A 24,606-nucleotide genomic window follows, 5' to 3' on the forward strand; every position below is an offset into this window, starting at 1 on the left:
AATAGTTTAAGGCTGGAGGGAGGAAATGAGTGAGATAGGGAACAAAACAAAGTTGTGAATGTATTTGTGAAACAATACAAACGCAGTCTGTCTTAATCTTCAATCACTGAGCAAGCAAACATCACCATAAAGCCAAGTGAATTGCCTTTTGAAAACATGCAAAATCATATTAGTATCAGCAATATTGCTTTTTAAGGATGTGGGATACATTTTCGTCGGGCACTTATCTCAACAGCCTGGCAAACGCAGCACCATTAGACATATTTACATCAAATCCCCTCCTCCTCTCTACATCTCCCCTGTGTTGTCTCCCAGGAGGGAACCAGCAAAGTATGTGTTTTTAAACGCAAAGGAGTGAGCCACGCCATCTGTAATACACTTGTTTCTGGAAATAAGAATAGAAGTCTAATTGAGCTTTTTAATTGTCCTCTAAATCCTGCTGAGCACCCATGCTGCTGCTTAATTGTGTGTGTGCATGTGTGTTTTGCGTGTGCATGCATGTGTCCGGTCTGTTGGGACGCGAATGGTTCTGTTTGTGAGTGGAGAGAGCGATTGAGCGAGCATGCAGGCTCCTTCTGTGTATAATGAGCTAATAGCAACGTGTGGTTACCCTTTGAGAAATCTATTAGCGTGCATTGTGTGTTTGTAGTTTCTGAAAGTTAGTGTGTGTGTGTGTGTATTTACATGAGTCAGGAAGCAGGAGAACGGGAGACTGAGTAATAGCCATCCATGCTGGGCTTGGTACGTCATCTTGGTTCCTTTTTGGCCACTTTGAAGCTATATTTTCGCCTGATTGTTTGCCATTGTGGCAGTTCAATTCACTTTAATGTTAACCTAATCTAATCCCACAAATGACACATTGTATGGAATTAACATAGGCTGAGTGACAGAGTGGTTAGTTAATGTCTCCATGGCTTCAAGTCGAGTCTGCTCTGATCAATATGCGTGTGTGTTACTGTTATTGGCCTTATCTCTTTGATTGCATGTTTGTGTAATTGTCTTTGTGTGTGTGTATTTTTGTGGTTGTACACATGTGTGAGAGAAGGTAATTTAGGACGAAAGGATTTCCTCCATTTTCTGTATTGACAACTTCCCCTGCTTATACACGCTTCCTGTTTCTGTCTGTGGGACAGTGTGAGGGACACCAGAGGAAGTGAAAGGGCAAGATAAGGTGTGTGTGTGTGTGTGTGTGTGTGTGAGAGACAGAAATAGACACAATAAAGAGCACTTCTATAAAAAGCAATCTTGTGACGGTCCAGTGCGCTCAGCTGACTGTCTGGAAACTTTGCTGTGCTTTCCTCTTCTCTCGCCTGCTTTGGTCCAGGGGAAGCCTTCTCACTAGTTTAGCATTTTCCGTGTGTAAGTCAAAGAGGTGACACACATTAATAGGGGTGGGAAACATAATGGATTCTTAGATGCATCACGATTCTCTCTAGAACGATTCAATTATCGATTCTGATAAGTTAATAATCAATTTAAAAATATTATTATTTATTTATTTATTTATTTATTTATTTATTTATTTATTTATTTATTTTTATTTTTAAATGTGTTGATTTTTATTTAAAAGTTACTGTCTCCAGACATGTACAAATCAGAAAACAGAGTGACTGAAAGAGGATGGGATAATGGACAACAACTTAGAGTTTAGGCAAGAGTGCAGAAAAAAAACCCCACACAAAAATGGCCAAAAGGAAAAAGAAATTAAATTTTGTATATATACACATGATCTAATAATAATAATAATTAGGCAAAACACATATAGGCTGTTCATCTACTTTATCACATTACATCTGACCACCTCATGTTCTAAGAAGCCCATTCTCCACCTTTAAACATGACTGAGCCTCTGACATGGAAGATTACTGAGAGAAGGGGACTTTCACAAGCATGTTTAAGGCTTAAGCATGGAATGACTACAAAACAAAAACCTCAGTAGACAAAACATTTCATTAAAGCTTGACAAATACTGTATATGTCAAAATCTAAGCTTTGTCCAGCTGCTTTGTCTACGAAGTGATTAGCTAACTCTGAGTAGCAAACTCAGATTTATATGTATATTTAAAAAAAATCACACATGGAAATGTACATAAAAAACTTGTCGAATTGAATCGTTGGCCTCTGAATCGGAATCGAATCGTGAGGTGCCAATCGATTCCCACCCGTACACATTAACATGAATGTTTTCACTCATTTTCACTTTTAACTTTACAGTGCCCTGCAGGAGGAGACTGAGAGAGATGGCTAGAAAGCACACTGACGAGGAAGAGGACGAGATTTAATGCTCAGTGACATGTGTCAGAGGCTGCTTTGTCAGGGACACAAACACAGATACTAGAGGCATTTCCTCAGATGCTGCTGGTGGCACACATTATCCTGATGCCTTTGCCATTTCTTATCAAGTGATGCTGCTGCGCTGCCATCACTCTGTATGGTTGTGTGTGTTGGAATATTTTATTTTGGCTTCACTTTCACCAGTTAAGTGACAATTGGGCCTCAGTTTGGGTGAAAAGAGCCAGAGAGGTGTGCTAGTTAGTCGTTTTTTTCAGATTGCAATTCAGATCATGCGCAAATGCCCAATGTAGTATCAACTCAACCGTGTATGAGTCCACGTCCGTGTCAGTTTTGTAGTATATCAGAGCTTTAAATGATCTGAAATGTCTGGCCACTGTACATCCCATGGCAGAATTAAAAAGGACTAAGGTTTGAGAGTATTCAAAATTAAGTATTTCCCCCATCATCTTTTTTTTTTTTTTTCCTCAGTCCAAGTTGACTATCACCTATAAAGACACTTATGAAACAGACAGCCTTGCTGGTTGGGGAAAAAAAACCCCACTGCTGAGCACAGATTTATCTCCGTGTCCCCACCCTCTTCCTGATAGTATATGACTAATGGTCTTAATCTCACTTCCTTGTTATCTGCTGTTGATGTCTTTCTATCATTCTTTTCTTCTGTGTTTTCTTGGATTCCCTCCCTCCTGGATCTCCCCCCCCCCCCCCCCCCTCTCTCCGTACCTCTGCCATGTCCTCCCTCGCTGACATAGAGGAATGAGAGTTGACCCAGCTGGCCACCACTTCAGACAAACTTAGCTTTCTCTCTGTGTTTGCCTTTGTCTCTTTCTCCCTCAAACGGACAAACCACGCACACCCATTATCTGTTAGTAATTTGCAGCCAGCAGCCTCTGATTTAAAAAGGTCTCACACTCATCACTCAGCTTTTCTTCAGTTTTCTCATTTATCATTCCTTCTTTTATCCTTCATTTCTTTCTGTTTTTTTAATGCTGCCCTTCTCTCTGTTTGTACTTTGAGCCTGTGGGACTGCTCAAAGTTCAGCTCTTTCAACAGATTACAACATAATATTTTAGTTATGGTTTAGTGCACTGTAAATCATGTAAACACAGTTTCTCCATGTGGGAAACAAACACTGTTTATTACAAAAGACTCACGAAAACGTACAACGTTTGCAAACAACTTGTTCCTGGTTTTCCTGGTAATGTCCCTGTTCATTTGGATGTTGCCAAATTTGCTCTTGTTAATTGTCTGACTGCTGCTCAGCCCTGGATGAACCCACAGAAACATACAGCCGTCGATTACAGCTTCTAATTGTCATAATTTGGCAGGAATGTGGTTGAATGTGGGTGGGCTGTATCATCTGGATAGCTTTGGGTGTCAAACCCACCCCCACCTCCTCCCCAGACACTACAGCCATTGGCCAGGCCCCATTGTGTTACCATGGCCACAGGCCAAACCAGAGGCGGGGCATCTGTCCTCCACCTGGTCGTACCAGCTGCTCATGCACTGCTATGGCACGCTGTGTGTGTGTGTGTGTGTGTGTGTGTGTGTGTGTGTGTGTGTGTGTGTGTGTGTGTGTGTGTGTGTGTGTGTGTGTGTGTGTGTGTGTGTGTGTGTGTGTGCGTGTGTGCGTGCGTGCGTGCGTGCGTGCGTGCATGAGATTTGCATGCATACGGTATGTGCAGAGGAGTGTATTCCTGTGTGTTTATGTACAATAGTCTTCCTCTATCTGTGCCCTCTGTGACACTGCAGTTACATAAGACAGTGTAAAGTGGCCTCTAGTTGAGCAGTGGAGGTATTAATAGGCGTTATTTGAGTGCAGCACGCCAAACTTGCAGCCCACATATAGAAGCATAATATGTGTCTATCCATCTGGGCCCAGAGGCTGGAAAGCTGTACCCACTATCTGGTGCAGTGTACCAATTTTCACTTTTTTATCGACTAAAATGTAGCTGGTGAGTGATTTTTTTTTTTTTACTCAGCTCCACTTATTGGCAGTAGGACAGTATCCCCTTCCTGGTTTTATCTATTCACCTCCACTCATTGGCCAGGAGACAAGAAAATAATTCTACACCGTTATCGACCTCAACCCATCCTCCACGCGTTGCGGAGGAGGGTCTGGCAAGTCCACACAGCATTCCGTGATGGGATAAAAACGTGCTCTGGTTTACTGGCATTTCTTTAAACCAATCAAAATCGTGATGAGCGGTGCTAAGCTTAGAGCCGCTACAAAATAGCCTCAGGATGGAACATGTTTTGTTGGAAAGTGAACGTTCAAAAGTTGTTTTAGTCTTGCGAGAGAAAACACAGATAGTCTAGCTAGCTGTCTCTACCATGCAGAGATCTGAGGAGCAGTTAACCATAGTCCTCATAAATTCACCGGAGTTTAAAGTTCCAACACAAAGAAAGCGGAAGGAAACGGACATCGGCGAAAAGACATGCATCCGGCGGAATTTACTGCCGCACCGGAGCAATCCCGGGAAGTGGAACGTCAAGGATATAGACTACACTTCCTGTAAACAGGTACTACAGGAAGGTATACCTTGAGGCTAACTTTCTGAATGGACAAACTTGCATCTACGCCTACTTTCTGTATGGTTTGCCCAGGTGTGGACAGGTGCGTTAATAGGACAGAACACACCACACATTCCTTCTACCAGTTTGTGTACACCGAAATCTGTGGCGGTGTGCTTTTATAAAACAGACAGGAGTGAGATTGAAATCGAGATCAAGTTGTTAAAAACAGAACAGATAGGGGTTGGGAACTAATAGACTCTCCCTTATCACACAATTTGCTCATCTTATATATCAATGTATACGGTCAAAGCTTATAAAGCATATCAGCTTTTCTGTTGCATTCATTTTGAGCTTTATACTAACAAATGACCTGTTTACCACAGGAGATCCTAAATTAGCTGTTACTCACTGTACAAAACGTGGAAAAGGGAAGGTCAGACATTGAGCTATGACAGTATTCTTAACATTTAAAAATAGAGGAGGCTATGGTTAAAATGTTAATGTATCTTCATCTTTTCCCTTCTATTGGCGTCACTTAATGAGTAATATCACGACTATAAGGGATTAAATAGCACCTGGCACTAGGTCATGTCTTGGTGAGAGCGTGCACAGGGCTTGCACATCTGCTAAATGTCACCATGTATGCTCCACAGCTGTCCCTTTCCTCTGTGTGTGTCACACACACACACACACACACACACACACACACACACACACACACACACTAAACACTACACTGTTTATGCCTGTGTGTGTGTGTGTGTGTGTGTGTGTGTGTGTGTGTTTTTAATAGGGTCCAGTTAAAGCTTTTAATGTGTGGTTTCTCTGTGACTGTAGCAGCTCAGTCTCTTTTTCTCATCCTTCAGTTGTTTAGTTGTTTTACTTCAGCTTGTCCTGGACTTTCCACTTTCCCTCTGTTTAACTCTCTCTCTCGCACTTGCACACACACACACACACACACACACACACACACACACACACACACACACACACACACACACACACACACACACACTCCGTCCAGTCCAGTCCAGTCTTTTGGCTCTTAAATCAGTCATGCTGTTGTATTTGGTCGGCAGCAGCCAAGACCGTCCCTGTGGACCATTACAGCACACCAGGAGACTGGAATGAGCAGGCAGGGAGGGAGAGAGGAAGGAAAATGGGAACTGAGCTGAGGGATGGAGTGAGAAATAAACATTTAAAGAGGAGAAGAATGCTGAATGAACAACACGGGGATGAAGCAATGGAAGAAAAAGCGTTGAAAGTTTCAAGCACAAAAGAGTTTCGGGGAGGCGTGAAAGCCACACTCCTCCAACTCTCATTTGTGTTCCTTCCCAGTTCTCCTTTTTCTCCCCTGCTCAGCTTCAGAGGTGGATTCCCCGCACCAGGCCCAAACCCAAGCCAGGGACTTTCCTCTGGCGCCTCCCCAAAAAAGAGTTAGCAATCTGGGCAAAAAAGTGAGTGGCCTCACCTGGGGATGGAGGGACGAGGAGATAAAAGTTAACTCAGCAGAGGAAAACGTATCCTGTTTTGTCTTGCCATACTGCAGGGACAGGCTTTTGGTTTCAGACAGAAACTAATGTTGTCTTTGCTTGGGTGGAGAAGAGAACTGGGCGTCTTCCAATGAAGGAAGTGAAAAAGCAATGCTGTGTTACACTATGTCACAGTCATGTACCGTAGATACTTTAGCATATTTTTAGTTTTGAAAAAGCTACCTGCCCCCTCTCCCTGTCTAGATTCGGTGCATTAATATGTTAAACCTCATCCATCAGTACATCTTTCTCCTCAACTCTCAGCAGAAGGCATTACATTTAGCTTCATGCCAAGAAAAACAGAGACCTCCTGGACAAACACCAATAGAGTCCAACCGTGTTAAGCTAACAGCTGAAAGCCCACCAGACCTACAGATCACATCCTACATCACCATTAAACTCAAAAGCAAGACACATATTTGGGTGTTTTTGACTCAAACCCAAAGTTCATTTTTCTTTTTCCCCCTCCCTGACACTATCTTCTTTGGTGGAACTGACACAGCACACACACACACACACACACACACACTCACACACACAAGGTCAACCACTGCTGTAAATCGCTCTAAACCACGCTATAAAAGCTCATTTTAAACACCATCTGCATTCCTCGTTCCTTACAACTGCCAGACATTATTTGTGTGTGTGCATGTGTGTGTTCTGTCATTACTTTTCTTCCCCCTTAACTTCTTTTCATTTAAGCCACCAAGCCTCCTATTATTACCAGCAACCTTATTCTTAATTTAAAACATCTTCTGTGTCACCAATTGACGATGTTGTGGTTTTCTGTGCTTATCATAACTTTGTTTACGTCAACTTCTCTCTTTCTGTTCTCTCTGTGTGTTTCTTTTTCTGTCATGGGTGATTGTGGTGTGTGTAAAAGCTGAGTAAGGTTATTTTTACTTATTTTTTACTGCTTGTGTTTTGGAAAGACAGGAAGGGGGAGATACTGTTGAGAGAAAGGGCGAGAACTCAAAGAAAAAGAAGAGGATTAAGGGGTGAAGGGAAGGAAAGTTTCAAAACAAAAATGAAGAGGAGGGGAAAGAAAAAAAATTTGTCAGGAGAGGGTGAAATAAAAATGAAAAGATGGAGAAATGAAAGAGGCAGAGGAGAGGCAAGCATTTGTGGCCAGGAATGGTTTGGCACACATTATGCTGAGGTGTGGTTTTGGCCTGGCTCCCATTAGCCTCTTGTGTTACATCTATTACGAACATCTGCACACACCCACACACACTCTCACATGACGGCACAGTCAAAACAGACCCATATCTTAACCACCATAGAATTCCTCCGCCATAATACTGCTCCTTCCCAAGAAAGATGGAAATCAGTCATCTCTCCCTCTCTCCCTCCTCCCTCTCTCCCTAAAAGATGCTATTAGAGGCACCAGTGGCCATGTAATAACTTTGGCTCTCCCACAGGAACACACACACACACACACACACACACACACACACACACACACACATACCCACCTTGGTAATTATAGCTGAATATTAGGTCTTATTTGCTGTAATCCTAGTGAATGGCTGATCTAGTCAGTAAATGGTGGGTCAAGCGACGCTGCATAGAGTCACATCAAGAGTGGGAGCGTGTTTATGTTCTTCATTTCTTGAAGCTATTAATTGATGCCTTTTTAATGTGACTGATTTAGATTAACTCCGTACACACAAATGCAGACTTGCATGAATTCAGTGCACGCAAACATTCTGCTACACATGCAAATTGATAGACTGTCTCACACACTTTGTATGCACACACACTTTCTCTCACACAAACACACCCTCCCCCACTTCTATACTCACACTCAACACAAACACTCTACTCCCAAGCCGATCTCTTCCTGTTTGTATGTTCTCCACTTCTCTCTTCAAAGCCACATACACACTCCATAGATGATAGCATCTGTCCCCCCTCATTGCATTTAGCACTCTTCCCAATCTTTGTTTAGATTCCTACCTTCCTGTGTCTGATAAAGCCAACAGCTTGTAAGCATAGCTCTCAGTCAGTGCGTTTACATGCAGTTTAAAAAAAGTATTATATTCGGGTTAAGCTAATACCCTGATTTGTCAAACGCCTTACCCCTGTTAAAGTTCTCATAACCCGGTTAACAGAGGTAGAGAACTCCTTCAGTAACTGGGGTATCCCTGCACGTATACACCTTAAACGAAGTATGATCGGTTTAAGCGTATGCGCATGCTCCCACTGCCCCTTCCCACTCCCCTGAAGTGGTTTTTGAACCAGAAATAATCATAATCCGTAAGCTCTGTGAGTCGTAGTCGTTACTATGATACTATACAACAAAACAGCGTTTTGCAGCAAAGAGTCTGCGGTCCATCTGTTTTACTCCCCGCTGAGGCAGCAGCAGAAACCGGGAGATGGCTAAACAGATTGTCCATTTTCAGGGCTGTCAATGCTGTTTTTCGTCAAAAAATTGGAGGGACCGAGCAGCCTCCGCTGCGGCCGCTGGCTAACGTTAATGTTAGTTATCTAACGAAGTTAGCTTGCTAATTCCACCCGACACTGGTTACAGATATAATGAGCCGAACAAGTTGTAAGTCATCTGGCAAGAACACTGTGCGGTGACAACATTAAGTTGTTAAATTTGACTAATTTAGTGGCCCTTCGGTGTAATTTTTACATAGGTTAACCGGAAGAAAAAGCATACTGTACCGGAGGTAGAGTTACTCCCATCATTCTTCCCATTCTTCCACGCTCATGTATATGGGGAGAACTGGCATAACCCTGTTATTCACTTACCGGGGTTACTCGGTTACTGCTGTGCATGTAAACGCATTGACTTTGTCTCAGTGACTTGAAGGGTTAGCAGTGGTCCAAACATGCCATTGTCACTGTGGGAATTATGTGCCAGGTTACTTTTCTTATGTGCAAGCACCCATAGCCATGCAAATATTAAATCTAGTCTTTAAGCGTATGCATGATATGTCTTTAACATAAATATCCTCTCAGCAGTCTTTGATGTAAATGTGTAATATTGTCTCGGTTGAAATATCCCATAAGGGATTTGTGTTGCGCCTCGATGTAAGAGGAGGTCTTTTCTCATTTGAATGGTGACACTAAAAAGGCGTTCAATTGGAAAGCTCTATCTTCGAGTCTCATCTTATTGTATATGATAATGTTGTGCTGCAATTTCTTCCCCCGTTTGCAAGACAGCTGATAAAATCAGTCATAGTAAAGCACCTCTTTAGATGCAGTGCTTTTCACACTCCCAGCCTTGTGTGTGTATGTGTGTGTAACTCCATGCAGATGATTGAGTTAGCATGATTTAGTGTTGGTCGGAAGATGAAATGCCGCCGCCGCGCCGTGTCTAGCGACTCGCTACACACACTTATCTGAGGACGGTAAGCTAAAGGCATTTAATTTGGAGGGAAAGAAGAAGGAGGAAGGAAAGGTAGAGAGGAGGAAAGGGGGAAAAGGTACACGGGAGATGAAAGAGAAAAGGAGAAAAATGCATTGCAGGGGAATGCTGAGGATGCAAGACCTGGGTAGAGATAGAGGGATTGAGCAATGACAAGGCCTTCAATTTGAGCGAGCATGAGATTTAAAAAGGCCTTAACAGTGATGAATAGGTTTAATTTTCTGTTAAAGCAGCTCACTTTTTGGGTGCTTGGGTAGCTCACCTGGTAGAGCGAGCGCCCACATATAGAGGCTTACTCCTCGACGCAGCGGCCGCGGGTTCGACTCCAACCTGCGGCACTTTGCTGCATGTCATTCCCCTTCTCTCTCCCCTTTCAAGTCTAAGCTGTCCTATCCAAATAAAGGCCTAAAATGCCCAAAAAATAATCTTAAAAAGCAGCTCACTTTCTTTCACCGTGTTTACACTGTATTGTATGCATGCATGTGCACTTGGAGGATCATAATAATACCACATGTGGCTGGTGCCTTTGTTCCTTTTCTCTCCTTTTGTTTTTTCTTGCCTCCTCTTCCTCCACAGCCTGTTGTAGCTGTGTGTGTGCACGTGTGTGTGAGTATGTGACCTTTTGTAAGCTCTGCTGGTGAAAGGCCACAGGCTCACACATGAATAACCATGGTGTAGACATGTGGGTGAATACCAAAGCCAGTCAATAAGAGTTGGCATAGCAAGTAACCTGATATGACAGAATACACTGGATTACACAGCAACATATTTGAACTCAGTGACGAGTGCTTGATGTAAGATCTTTGAATGTCAGGTGCAGCTTCAAAACGTGCTTCATTTAAAACATACTTTTGTCACTTGTATTGAATAAAGTGCTCATGAAATTACATGCTGACAACCAAATCTCAACTTACCTCATACAGTAACAGATTTTTTTAAACGGAACAATATCTAATGTAGAAACATTAGAAAGATAAAAATAGATTGTGTTTTCTTTTAATGGAGCGGTGATGATGATAGACAAGCACTTGAAAACCCATCAAGGTGTTTGCATTAGTGTCAGTAATGTGTGGTGGTGTGTGGAAGATGATTTCTTTTGCCACATAAGGTATGTGGCAAAAGAAATCAAAACAAAAACGTCATTCCCTCTCTTTCCTTCTTCTAGGTTATTTAGTCTATCATGAGCTTATGTATCTATTTCTATGAATAGACATAAATAAACATGTAATCTTAAGAAGCTAGGACTTCCCACCGTAGCAGGGCTTCCTTTTATGCACATCCTCTCAAAAATACAAATACTGTCAAATTTCACACCAATGAAACCTGCTTAAACTAAAATAAAAGAGAGCCAAATTCATGATGCATCTGCTCTCCTTCCCAGACCTTAAAATAACCCGCTCCAGACACATGCTGTGTTATGATAGTAGTCACACTGACATTCCACTGACTGTGTGTATATACGGTATATCTATATGTGTTTGAGTGCTCGCCTACTCCATCATTGTCACCAAAGCTCTTTGTCTTTCTTGGTGCTGTTGAAGGAAAGGCTGTCTGACCCACATATGGTATAGGTTTACTCTAAACTCTTCTATGTGTCGGCTGTATATACTATGTGTGTGTGTGTGTGTGTGTGTGTGTGTGTGTGTGTGTGTGGAATGGTGGGGGATTTGTCCCATAGATATATTGTGTGATGCTCCATCTGCTCCCAGCTTCTAACTTATTCACTTCTCACTTATTCACACACAACACACAACACACACACACACACACACACAGTCATTGGAGCTATGGGAGAAAAAGATTCAGGGCCCTATTTTGCACCCGACGCAGCGCAAAGCCTGACGCAGTTGTCAATTTCCCGTCCAGCACCCACGTCGTTTAAATAGCAAATGCACCTGTGCCCATCTTTGCGCCCATGGGCGTGCTCGTCCTACAGGGAGGTGTGTTCAGGTGAATTTTTGGCGTATTGCTATCTTGAGGCAGTGGGAAGTGATCGCGCCATTGACCAACAAAAACCTGGTCTAAAGTCAATAGCGCAGCATTTCATTGTTATTTTAACAGCAAATTAGTTAAATGCGCCTAGGCTCATGCACAGCGTGCGCACATGCTTGTTACACACACAGGGAAGCGCAGCAGCACACGAAACATGCAAAAGATTACAAATAAAAATATTACGGTGCAAATCCGCCATCATAATAGCAATGCGCCAAGGTACAAACGCGCCTGGCTTTTAAAGGGAATGGGAGATGATACTCTGATTGGTTTATTGCATGTTACGCCCAAAACACACCTATGAATTAATGAAGACACTAAGTACAACCCTTTTGAACCATGCGCCTAGCGCACGGACCCTTTTTTTACGCCATCAAACTAGCAAAAGTGGATTTGGACACGCCCTAAATCAGGGGTCATCAACTACATTTTTCCAAGGGCCAGAATGTTTCTAAGCAGACACTCCGGGGGGACGGACTTCCAAATAAAGAAAATAAAAATAATTTATACCTCATACGCCTATTCTTGTTTGAAATGTTCACTTTCTTACTGAATTAATGCTATATTTAATTTTTTTTTTAACATGTATTAGTGTGAGCAAACTCCTAAAAAACATGGAAACTCCATAATGATAACTGGCTCTTTAACTAGAAAATGATCTCAGACTAGGAGGCAGTTCACTGAGGAGTGATGGTTAAAGTCTGTGATTAGGGAAACATGGTTGTAGTATGCAGCGTCCTGATTGGTGGAAAATGCTTGCAGAAAGAAATGGCTGTTGTCAGGTAATGGTGAATGATGAATGGACTGATAAGCAGGCTATGCGTTCGTCATGTATGCCCCATTTGCAATGAAACGATGCTGTTGCAAAATAATACAACCAGCATCATCATCAACAATGAAGAACGCGAAAATAACGATCGCGTCATTCACGTGCATATTAAGTAGCCACATGTATCTGTTTTGGTCTTATAATACATCCATAGGTTTACCGCTCCAGCGGAGAGGATGGCTCGTTCAGCCAGCAGTTAAATTTATAAGAATTTGTCCAAATTTCAAGATTCCCAGCAAACTAAGATAAACAGTTAGACTACAAACAGACAGCTTTTGTTTTAGCTTGTTTGTAAAAATTCGCTATTTGCAGAGTAGAGCTGTGTTCGCGTAAAAGAGCGCAGTGGACAAGAGTGGACTGAGCAGACAGAGCAGATTGAAATATCGCTTTCTACACGTTTATGCCTGTCTATACAGGTGAGTGCATTGATAAGTATTGAGTTTTTACTCACAAAGGTTTTATTGTAGCCTACTTACAGTAACGAGACTAGCGTGAGTTGATCTGCCCCAGCGGCCATTGGTTATCTTCTTTGTATCGTTCCCAGTCAGGTACTGCGTGTTTTAACGCACACACATCTCGGCTCAGCTGTGTGTGTGCAGCGCAGGCATCGCTGTGCAGAATCCCGGCATGTGAATAGAGATGCAAATACAGGGGCTGGGTTTGTGCTCTACCTGTGTAATGTTACCTGCTGTAAATGCTTGAAATGCTAAATAACAGAACGCATTTTTTCCTCTTCACATTTTCTGAATTCATGATTATTCTGCGGGCCAGACTAAACGCTTTGGCGGGCCGGATGTGGCCCGCGGGCCGCCAGTTGACATTGGCTGCCCTAAATGCACCTGCGCCGTGCGCTTCACGCCTTGCGCTTAGATTGTTAAAATAGGGCCCTAAGTCTCTTTTTGCAAATTAAAACAACTTATGTGATGTTCTCGATTCACTAACAACGCACTGCAGCTGTATGAGAGAGAATGAATGTAGTACTACCCGCTATACTGTGTGTGTGTGTGTGTGTGTGTGTGTGTGTGTGTGTGTGTGTGTGTGTGTGTGTGTGTGTGTTAGTGATAGACCGATTTTATTGATACGCGGCTGCTGCGTTCGCCAATAGTTTTTTCCCGGCATTATTTACAGACAGGCGTCCACAGGCAGCTCTGTGTTGCTGGAGACGCTGCAGTTCACGTGCAGACCATGCACTGCCCCACTACCAGAGTGGCAGTGGCAGTCTTAAATTACAAATCAAGCACTTTATTTCAATGGATACTTTTCAGGTTTATTGTTTTCTTAAATTATTTAAATGTGTTGACAAAGGACCTTTTGTGATGACCTGATTATATCTGTCGTATAATATGTCAGCAAGCAATGCATCATCAAGGCTGTGTTGTAGATGTTGATGAAAGCCTTTTACCCTTGCACAGTTAACCATATGCAGTGCACCCATCCATATGATGCACATTGCACACATAATTTGGGTGATATGAATGTAAGATGATTGCAGAAGTGACACTGATCTGTGTTTTTGTTTATTATTTTTAAAGAAATGGCAGAGCAGATTCCGAAAACAAATCCGGTGTGGCAGGGTTTACATTTTTATGATGTAAATTGAGGGAGCAAAAGCAGTATCGGCTCCAAATATCAGCTCAAGAAAATCGGCAGCCCATATCGGTCATCGGCTAAGGCTGATGAAAAAAAAAAATCTGCATCAGCACTAACAAAATCCATATCGGTCGATCCCTAGTGTCTGTGTGTTTAAGAGTACAGGCTCATGTGCTAGTGGCCCTGTCCTCTTGAACTTCTGTAATTAACTAAATGCCCTGAAAGGCACACACACACAATTTGGTGAATTTGTTTTGTGTCTTGTCGCGCTCAATTTCTACCAAGCTCACCAAGCGATAGGAAGTGACGTGAGTGATTTCAGCCCCTTTATCTGAACCCCCTGCCGCAGATAGAAAACAGCTTAAAGAGGGACACAAAGGATATAGGAGACGTTTGCATCGAGCTGTGATAGGTAGTCTCCCCTCAGCCCAATATGATGTGTATGATTGTTTTAGGAGTCTATTTGGCTGTGTGAATTTATCTCAGACACAGTGATGTTGTAGGGTGTCTGTAAGGTCAGGGTTAAGATGAAAGTTGGATACATTTGTGTTAGGCATTTCAGCTAAGATGGAAATTTCTCTTGAAAAGTAATAATGATAATACTAGCTTTTGAGCTTTCAATCATATTACACCATCTGTATTATCAGATGGATAATGTTTGCCCATTTGTCATGCAATTATAATTGTTCATTTTTACACTTTTTTGGAAAACTTAACAATTTTACTTTAAGAACTTCTCGTCCACATTGACTTAAAAGCTCAGCATCAAAGTTCATTTAACTCTCACCACCCTGTCCATTTAGTAGCTGTTCTGGAACAGCTTTCGTTCATAGCACATGATCTTTAACAGTAGAAAAAATGCCTCTTGGATAAAAATAAATCGTGTCACTGATATAAATTTAACATGAAAAGCATTAACAACAGTAAGGCCCCGCTCAGTACAGCTAAGTGGTATATTACAATACACAAGATCACCCAGATACTAGAGCCCACTAATACAAAGTGGTGCCATCTATTGTTCACTCCCTCACCCACTCCATCACTCCTTCCCACAGTCCAATGGCTCAAGGACCCTGACACTTTTCTCTCCTCTGGTCATGTCCCACTTGCTGCTTTTCTAAATTTGCTTTTTCCCCCGGAGAGGACCACACTGAATTCCCCACTTCAATCGGACACACACACACACACACACACACACACACACACACACACACACACACACACACACACACAGGGGCCCCCCTCCACATCAAAGTCAGGAATGTGGGGCCTGCTACCATTATGCATGGGTAGACCTACTTATGTCAAGTTTACCCCTCTATAAGGGTCTGTGTGTGTGTGTGTGTGTGTGTGTGTGTGTGTGTGTGTGTACATGCTACGAGTCAGCCAAGTATGCTTTGTGTTCACACATCTTCAAATCTGCTTTGAAATGTCAAAGCCATTACTGGAGCTATATGCTCTTGCTGGTGTGTAATGGCTCTCAGTCAGACCTGGGAACACCTGGACCATTTCATTCTGTTCCGTTCCATGAGCTGCTAATTCATTTTCTTGGAGTCTTTGAAGTCCCTCCTTAACTCCTCTTTTCTTGATTTTACTTCCCATCCTTTATTTAAATTTACTGCGTAAAGCAATATTTCTATACAGTATGTTTCTTCTTCTTCTCTTTCACCCTTCTTTAGCTCCTTCAGTTCTTCTTCACTCCCTCACTCTCTTCACTTGTCCTCCTTGTTTCCTACCTCTCTTTCGTCCCGTAGTACGTCATACAGCAAATAGAGGACACAATTGACAATCTCTGTCTCTTTCTGCCTCTCAGTCTCTCACTTTCATGTACACATGCTCCATCAGTTGTCACTTTCGACTATGACAGGCATCATTCTCATTGACGTGTCACTGTCTTATCGCCCAACTCTCTCACCTTCATACCGCCAGCCTCCCTATCAACAGCTAGCTATCCTTTGTGTCTATCAGAGCTAACCAGGCCTGCCTGGCACAGATAAAACTTGGCATCAGGGGATTTTGGATGGATTGTTGGGTTTAGGGAAGTGTTAATACACACAGATTTTATATTTAAAAAGTAAGGATGTTGTAGGAGGAGGGGGATGGTCGTTTCTGTGTGGTGATGATGCAGTAATTTTATTTGTTTGAATCTTTTTTTCTCATACAGGAATTATGCAAGGTTTCTGAATATCATGAGGCATGTTGCAGACAGGGAATGTGTCAGGGATGGTAATAACATCCCTCGGGATGTTGGGGAATGTTAAAAATGGGCCACTTCATAGGGATGCACTAGAAGTTATTCCACACCATGTTTCACTCATTTACCAAATTAGATATCACAGTCCATTTTTTTTCAAGATTGTGGGGCCACTTGTCTCCAGATAGCACTGTTGTAGTGGAAAACACAAGTTCATTAATAACTTCTCTTTTTATTTCCAGTTTTGTTGATCTGACAAACAACATTTACAATCCAGGAGGGAATAACAATTGTAGATTATTGAAGATCTTGGAGTAGCAGTAATAAACAGCCAGGTTTGGAGTTTTACATCAGAGCCATTGTAATTATTCATCTGCTATTCTTCGCATGTGGCTTTCGCTCCTCATTTTTCCACACTCTTAAACACTGCGTTGTTTTCGTCTTCTCCTCCATCTTTCTATGCTTTTCTACGTCCTTACTTAAGACAGTGCCTCTAATGTGTTTGAAGTCTGTTAATGTTACATTATGCATGTTGACAAGAGAGTAGAGATGGGCTTTTCCTGAAAACACAAGCACAGCATCATTCTATGAATCCATCCATCAACCGCTTAGCGGAAAGCTAAGCAATACAGAGAAGACAGCAGCAGTAGCGTTTCCAATCATCACTGACTATTGCATTGATTTCTTGACATAGTTAACTTAACACTTTGCTCACATACATTCACATAGAGCTGTGCATGTATATGCATTGTAAACATAAACCTGTGAATTTATATAGATTCATGCATGTTAATACACTACATGTGCTTGTAGATAACTGTGAAAACCTACACACACATGCACAGGCATGCAAGCTTACATGCACACATACATGATTGTACACACATTTGTGCACTTCTAGAAGAAGCTCTTAACCCTCCTTTACGTACAGCTCCCCCTCTTAACCTGATTATTAGATTCTAGTGCTTGTTTCCCAGGCACAGTAACTCAGTTTGATTCAGTTAGATAAATGTTATCCATCCATCCATCCATCCATCCATCCATCCGTTCTATATTCCATAGTCCCTTGTTCTCTCCTTTCTTTCCATATTCTCTGGACAGTCTTGGCGGCAGCGCCTGTGGAATAAATTGATTTGAGACGATTTATTACCTGTTGTTTTCACACGTCACCCACTATCACTCGCCCACTCTTCTGTTTTCTCTCTTTCTCACCTTTCTCACTCTCCCCACACTTTGCTTTTAATGTTAATACTGTAAATGAGCTGCATGCTCAGAGAATGGGAAATGGAAGGGAGAGAATAAAAAGTGAAACAAAGACAGGAAGGAAAAACTTAGATTAAGTAATGTGCGTAATCAACGCCAAATGTTTTGAGTCCCTGTTTCTAAAGTGATTCTGGAATAAATGGACAAAGTGACATCCACTATGAACTAGGGCTGGTCCGAATACCATTTTTTGAGCTTCGAAGCTTCGGTAGTAATGAGCATCGAAGCTTCGGAGAGAGGACATATTATTATCTCTCTATGAATTGCAGGAACGTCTTTCTGTCTGTCTGGGTTTTATGCGAATATCTCTCGAATCGTTAGTCCGATGGATTTCAAACTTGACGTGTCTTGCTACGGTCACGAGTAAGTGCAGTTTGACGTTGTTTGGATTATAAATGCAAAAGATATCGTTAAATATATATCGCTAAAAGAAGCACACATTGGCTTTTGCCGCTCTAGCCGCTGGCCACTCACCCTGAGGACCAGAGACAGAGAGCAGCGGAGCTTTGGCAGCTACAATGTGGCATACACCTCAGACCCACAAAAATGGGCAAAGTTGCACTACTTTGGACTGTCTTTGACTTTGAATAAACAAACGACAATTCCCGAATTTAAGGACGTATCAGAATCCCACACATGCAAAGCACAACCACACAACAAATGCAGACAGAGCGTGATGCCACTTATAGGCAGGCTATCTTATAAAGCGAGACGTATCTGTATATATGTGTGTCCGTGTTTGGGGGGAAGGTAACCTGCACATCAGCAGACACCACATGCAGAACGCTTTAGAACAGCGGGGGGGGGGAGACGGACGACGGACGACGGACGACGGACGGACTCTTTTCCTGCTATTGTATTAAATTGCTGTGAACTGACAGAACATAACGTAGCCTAATCTTGGAGATTATTCCTTCACATAGCGGTGCAATGCAAGAAAATCTCAGAGTTGAACCAGGCAGATACATCAGTTTTCATCAGACTCACCCTGGGTCGGGTTAATTGAGTCGCCAAAATAACTCTGCGAATCAAATCCCCTACTTCCCCGTTAACCGTCAAGCCACTAAACCTGTATGAAAATGAACACCTCTGCTGAAATGTTAATTTCCTTAACGATCTCTCTCTCTCTCTCTCTCTCTCTCTCTCTCTCTCTGCGCACACACACGCGCGCACACACACACGCGCACACACACGGTCCGGTTCTGGTGGTTGATGAACGCAGATGTGCTGATTAGCGTTCATAACGGGCCAGGGGGGTGGCGCACTGCCATGAGTCCATGACGCTAACGTCTGATTACTGTCTGATATTTTGTGATTACATTTTTAAAAATGTAAAAGAGAGTATTATATTTCAAACATATTCAAGCGCGAATGAGAACCGTTTGGAGGGGGATGCCAGGTTGTGCAAAAAACAAAAACAAAACGAATATTCGAATGTCAAATTTTCAAATCGAATACCAACCCACCGAACGAATATTCGAATATTCGGGTCCAGCCCTACTATGAACAGTCGTTTGTACATTTGGGATTTTGCAGACTGGAAGATGCACAGAGACACACAGATGGACAAAAACAGAAGATAGAAAGCCTGACAGAAATACAAACTTTTATTCTCTGGATTATTTTGTGTGCCAAACCAGTCTAGGCTGACTGGTCATTAGCCAGTGAACTGGACTTGTGTGACTGGTACAGAGATAGATATGTCTGCCAGCTGTCTTTTTTTGTGCATGAGAGAGAGAGGGAGGGAGAAAATGATGCTGGGAACCCACAAAATAAAAACTATTCTTTCACCTTTGTGTGTGTCAGCCATCAATTTTCCTTATTCTGGTTGTCTGTGTTTAAAAACTATGTTGCCATGTGTGTTGGTATGTGTGTGTTTGTGCATGCTCATCTAGATGCGAACCATCAGTGAATGAAATGTATCTTTTGTTTACGGGCCCATTATCTAGATAATAACATCAATATTTCCCTCATCTCCAGTGCTTCATCACAGCCTTATGAGCTCTTTCTCTCTCTCTATCTTTCTTGGCGCCCTTTCTCTTGGGCACACACACACACACACACACACACACACACACACACACACACACACACACACACACACACACACACACACACACACACACACACACACACACAGGCAGTGAGAGATAATGGGATTGTTGCCCCTGGTTTCTTTTGGTGAGATTGTAAATAAATTCTTTCATCGCAAAGTGTGCGCTCAGCGTCCACCCGTGCAAACCTGTTTGTGTGTGCATGTACATATCTATCAAAACACATATTACCGTATGCATATCTGTCATCGTGTGTTTGTGTGTGCGTGCGCCTGTGCCTGTTTTCTTCTTATCATATTTCATCTATCTAAGTGTGAAGCTGTGTGTGTGTGTGTGTGTGTGTGTGTGTGTTTTTTCAGTATCATTTTCCAGCTAGTCATTGCCTACTGTCTCTTCCTTGTCACTGTGGGCTGATAGCAGTGCGAGTCGACAAAGCTCAGTAATGGAGAGCTGATACTTGCCCTCCCCCCTGTCGCTCTGCACTTTTCATTTGCTGCCGAGATGACTTTGGTTCACAGCCATCCCCAGCCAGCCAATCTCCTATCTTGTATCTGCACCAGCATCTGGGCAAATTATTCCCCAAAGCTCACAAAGAAAATTTTAGCATATGCACACTAGTGTGTGTGTGTGTGTGTGTGTACGCTCTTGCTCGATTGTACTGTTAAATACTTTGTCTACAGGTGTATTGGATGATTAAGTTTTCATTGAAATCTAAAGATAGTGTCTCACTGTAATTCTCTCTGGGCTTCATAGAGGACCACAGTGTTTTCATACACACCATTGTGTGACATTTATCCAGTTTTAAAGGTGTTTTTATTAGTTCTTCCCAGGTGCTGAATAGAGCTGTTTTTTCTACAGTTGTTATAACACCATTATCCAGTCAATGATTTTCCTTTCCAAGCATATCATGTCTGTGTTCACAATAATGATACTATATTCAATACTGTTATTCACACAGCCCTTCAATCAAGCTGTTGGGTCTGTAAAGCAGGCTCTTTCCAAAATGTTGATAATTTCACACTGCCTACCACTATAATAATAACCACCTTTTAATGCTGAAGTAAATGCAGTCCATATTCCCAGCTGGAGAAACATACACAGAGACTACAGTGTGTGTTTCAACTTTGGTTTGGTAGAAAATGTGCAATGTGAATTTGTTTGAGTTTGTTGGATATGATGTGAGCAACTTACAAGTTGAAAATGTTTAACACTGTATTCTGGCTTTTATCAGGCAACATGTAGACACTCATCTATCTCAGACATTCCTCTGCCATGCCCTTGTATGTGCCTTAATTGTGAAAGTTTTTACTGTAAAGCTGCTGGTGATAGGTGCTGTACAAGTAATCGTTTACTCAGACTTAACCGTTGCCTAATAAATGTTGATCTTGTAGAAATTGTTATCAAAATATTAATGCAAGTACAACACTGTATATCGCTCTGCTCTACATTATTTTAAATTTAACATGAACAGTTCTTGGTTAGATAATGCCTGATAAAACCTTTTCAAGATACATTAATTGGTGCAGGATTATAGTTCTACTTGTATCACTTGGATCATTAGATCACAGGATCATAGTTCTACTTGTATATATTGTTATGATTTGATACTATAAATAAAATTGAATTGAAATTGAATAACACATTAAAGTACTGTGTATGTTAAAGTACTTTTGAAAGATTCTTATAAGAGTGTTGAGTATTTATGAGTATTTGTTCTCTTTTATTTTTCTCTGTAGATCTTGGTAAACTCTGTGAGTCCCAACCGTCCAGCGGTGCTCTACGAGAAGGTGACTGTAAGCGAGGGAGGAAGTCCCTTACTGAGAGACATGCTGTTCAGCCCAGACCAGCAGTACATCTACACGCTGACTGACAGACAGGTGAGTTCAGTGTTGGAAATGCACACACAAATATTCACACATTAAGACATGCATGAACACAAAAACTCCACAGCGCATACACAGAATATATCTTTTTTTTGTGCAGCTGTGGTGCGGGAACAAATGACTACATCCTACACTACTTGATAATGATACTAATGATAATAGTAATGATACTAGACTACATAACAAGTCACATGGAATCAAATGTATGGCATTCTTACATGTGGTAAACACAGGCAGTATGTGTGCTGTAATGATGGGTGCATGTATGTAGCCATCATTATCCTCCATATCCAGCATGCCTCAATACAGCACAGGTACAGGGCTTACAATGCCTTGTTAACACATTTTATTTGGGTCGACATCACATACATTTACACACACACACACACACACACACACACACACACACACACACACACACACACACACACACACACACACACACAATTGTTATTTCCACCACAGCAGTCTAGTACCAACTGTTCAGAGCAGATCTCACCCTCATTAGCCATCACCGTATATATTATATATTAACCCTCCTACCCACTGTACAATCACAACACAACTCATCCCACACACACACGCACACACACACACACACACACACACACACACACACACACCAGCTACACACATTACCACCATGATGGTTCGCTAATAATCAAGACATTCCACACACAGACATACAGGGAGTGTTATAGGTTACATGTGGTGTGTGTGTGCGTGCGTCCGCCCGTGGTCATTACCAGCCCCACCGCTGGTGAGGGCTGTGTCTACTTTGATGCTGAGTTCGGGGGGAGGAAGGAGAGGGGGAGACATGGGAGAGTGTGTCGCATCTCTGTTGCTCCCCAGGCCCAGCTGCTCCCCTTGTTTTTCTGTCTCATTAGTGTGGTGAGTGAAGGAAGCAGAGATGGAGGGAGGGCTGGGGGGGAGGAAAGAGGAAAGTGGGGTTGTACATGATGGGAATATGTCTGTATTTAATAGATCTAAAACGGGCTTTGGAAAAAGATTGTCTGATTAAAAGGGGTGAGATATGTGTCTGAGGTCTGTTTAGTGAAAGGTGTTTAAGGCTAGGCGAGATGATTCCGTAGCCTGCTAAACTAAAGCCTGGCCATAAAATGAAATCCTTTTTTCCATTTCCCACTATTTTTGTACATATTCTTTGCCCTGATTCACTTGTGCCTGCCCCACAAGTCATTAGACCTGTCAATGTGAAGGACTGTAAAGAAGAAATGCAATTTTACCAATTGTGTCGGTTCGATTCAGGATTAGGAGTTGATATTTTGACATTTTTAATAAAGGTGACTAAAATCAATCAATTATTTTCATCATTTGATTCTCAAATACTGAATCAGAAATATAGAAAATCACAGTGTCTTCTGCCACACCCTAAATAGTAAATTGGCACTACTACACTGGATAAAGTTTTGGCCAGTCTCACCTCAATTCACAGGTCAGTGTCATCCTTTAGAATTTATCATTTTAAATAATGCTGTATGGTAGATAAATCAGCACATGGGCCAGTTGGAAGTAGCATTAGCTTTTAACCCTATTGTTACTTGCCTTGTGTTGTCTGTACACATGTATGTTTTGGAGTTTTTGTGTGACATTGTCTTTGTGACTTGGTGGCCTACTCCACTTTATCTTGGCAGCTAGAGCGGCTAAGGGCATGAGGGATACACCCATACAACCATTTACACTCAAGGATGTTCTGTCTTCATCCACCTCACATCATACCCTTTTCTTCAGAACCCCCCCCATCATGTTCACACACATTCTCTCTCTCACACATACACCTTCATCTCGCTGTGTGTTTGATCCCCACTAATGGTTAGCAGGCTCAGGTTAAGCAGAACGGGGGGGGGGGGGCTGCGGTTGCCAGTCCTCCTAGCTAAACCCCCTTTCCAGCACTAATGACTAGAGGGTGCAATTCCCTTCTTTCGCCCTCCGTCCTGCCCTCATCTTTATCCCTCTGCCCTTCATCTATCCCGCTATGCCCTCCATCTATCCCGCTATGCCCTCCATCCCTACTTTTATAAATCCATGCTGAGACACACACACACACACACACACACACACACACACACACACACACACATGTTTCCTTCTAAGCCCAAATTGAGTCCTCCCTTCTCAACTGCCTTCTACTGATCCCATTCCCATGTTTTTAATGATCTCTTACTATCGCTGCTGTACCCCTCTTTTCTCTCTCTCACACACACACACACACACACACACACACACACACACACACACACACACATTCTCTTTCGTAAAGGAGGCAGAGGTGGAAAATTGGGGAATTGATAGTGGTAGGGGCCTGGTTTTGAGCTGGAGCAGGGTGTGACTACTACACACACACTTAGACACTTACACGCACGCACACACACACACACACACGCACACGCACACACCAGTAAGCTTACATGAGGAATTTTCTCATGAAATAGATACACACAGCCCTGCTCTCATCCCGAGTAGACAGCTGTGTGTGTGTGTGTGTGTGTGTGTGTGTGTGTGTGGGGGGGGGGGACTGGTTGGTTGGTTGCCTGCGGGGGTTCTTCAGACAAGCCAAGCACATTAAGGTGTCACTGGACATATCCACTGATGCGTAGCCCACGACAAGTCCTCCCTTCTCTCTCTGTCTATAACATACACACACACACACACACACACACAAATGAAGAACCAGGCGGTGAGTCAGAGTTAGGGGCGAGGCCCAGTGATTTATGACTCGCTCTTTTCCAGCCATATTCATCACTGTCATTATTATCAATGGAGGATATGACAGCAGGAGAAGACGGCCTGCTGTGTGTTTATGTGTGTGCATTTGTGTTGAGAGACGATATGTTATTACAGCACATTTAAATCATTTTATGTTTTACTGCCGCTGATGTATAATATGTTTATCTGTTATTGTGTGCTCATTGTGTGGGTTTATCACATTTGCACATTTGACTTTGTGTGTGTGAGGAAACAGGTAAAGGTCTGTACCAGCTTTTAGAAATCTTGAAATAATGAATAAGGATCCATTCACTCAACCCCAAGCTGTACAAACACACACACACACACACACACACA

The 24,606-nt window shown here is 42.4% G+C and overlaps 1 protein-coding gene across 5 annotated transcripts in view; it reads left to right on the forward strand.

The window, feature by feature from the left end:
* LOC116034163 (plexin-A1) overlaps positions 1 to 24,606 on the forward strand; it is a 218,965-nt gene that overhangs the window by 82,188 nt on the left and 112,171 nt on the right. For all 5 annotated transcript variants that reach the window (XM_031276740.2, XM_031276718.2, XM_031276723.2 and 2 more), the window contains one exon: positions 21,379 to 21,519. In XM_031276740.2, the coding sequence (XP_031132600.1) occupies positions 21,379 to 21,519 (141 nt within the window). The remainder of the gene's footprint in view (positions 1 to 21,378; positions 21,520 to 24,606) is intronic.

Source organism: Sander lucioperca, chromosome 6 (assembly GCF_008315115.2).
Source record: "Sander lucioperca isolate FBNREF2018 chromosome 6, SLUC_FBN_1.2, whole genome shotgun sequence".
Lineage (NCBI taxonomy): Eukaryota > Metazoa > Chordata > Actinopteri > Perciformes > Percidae > Sander > Sander lucioperca.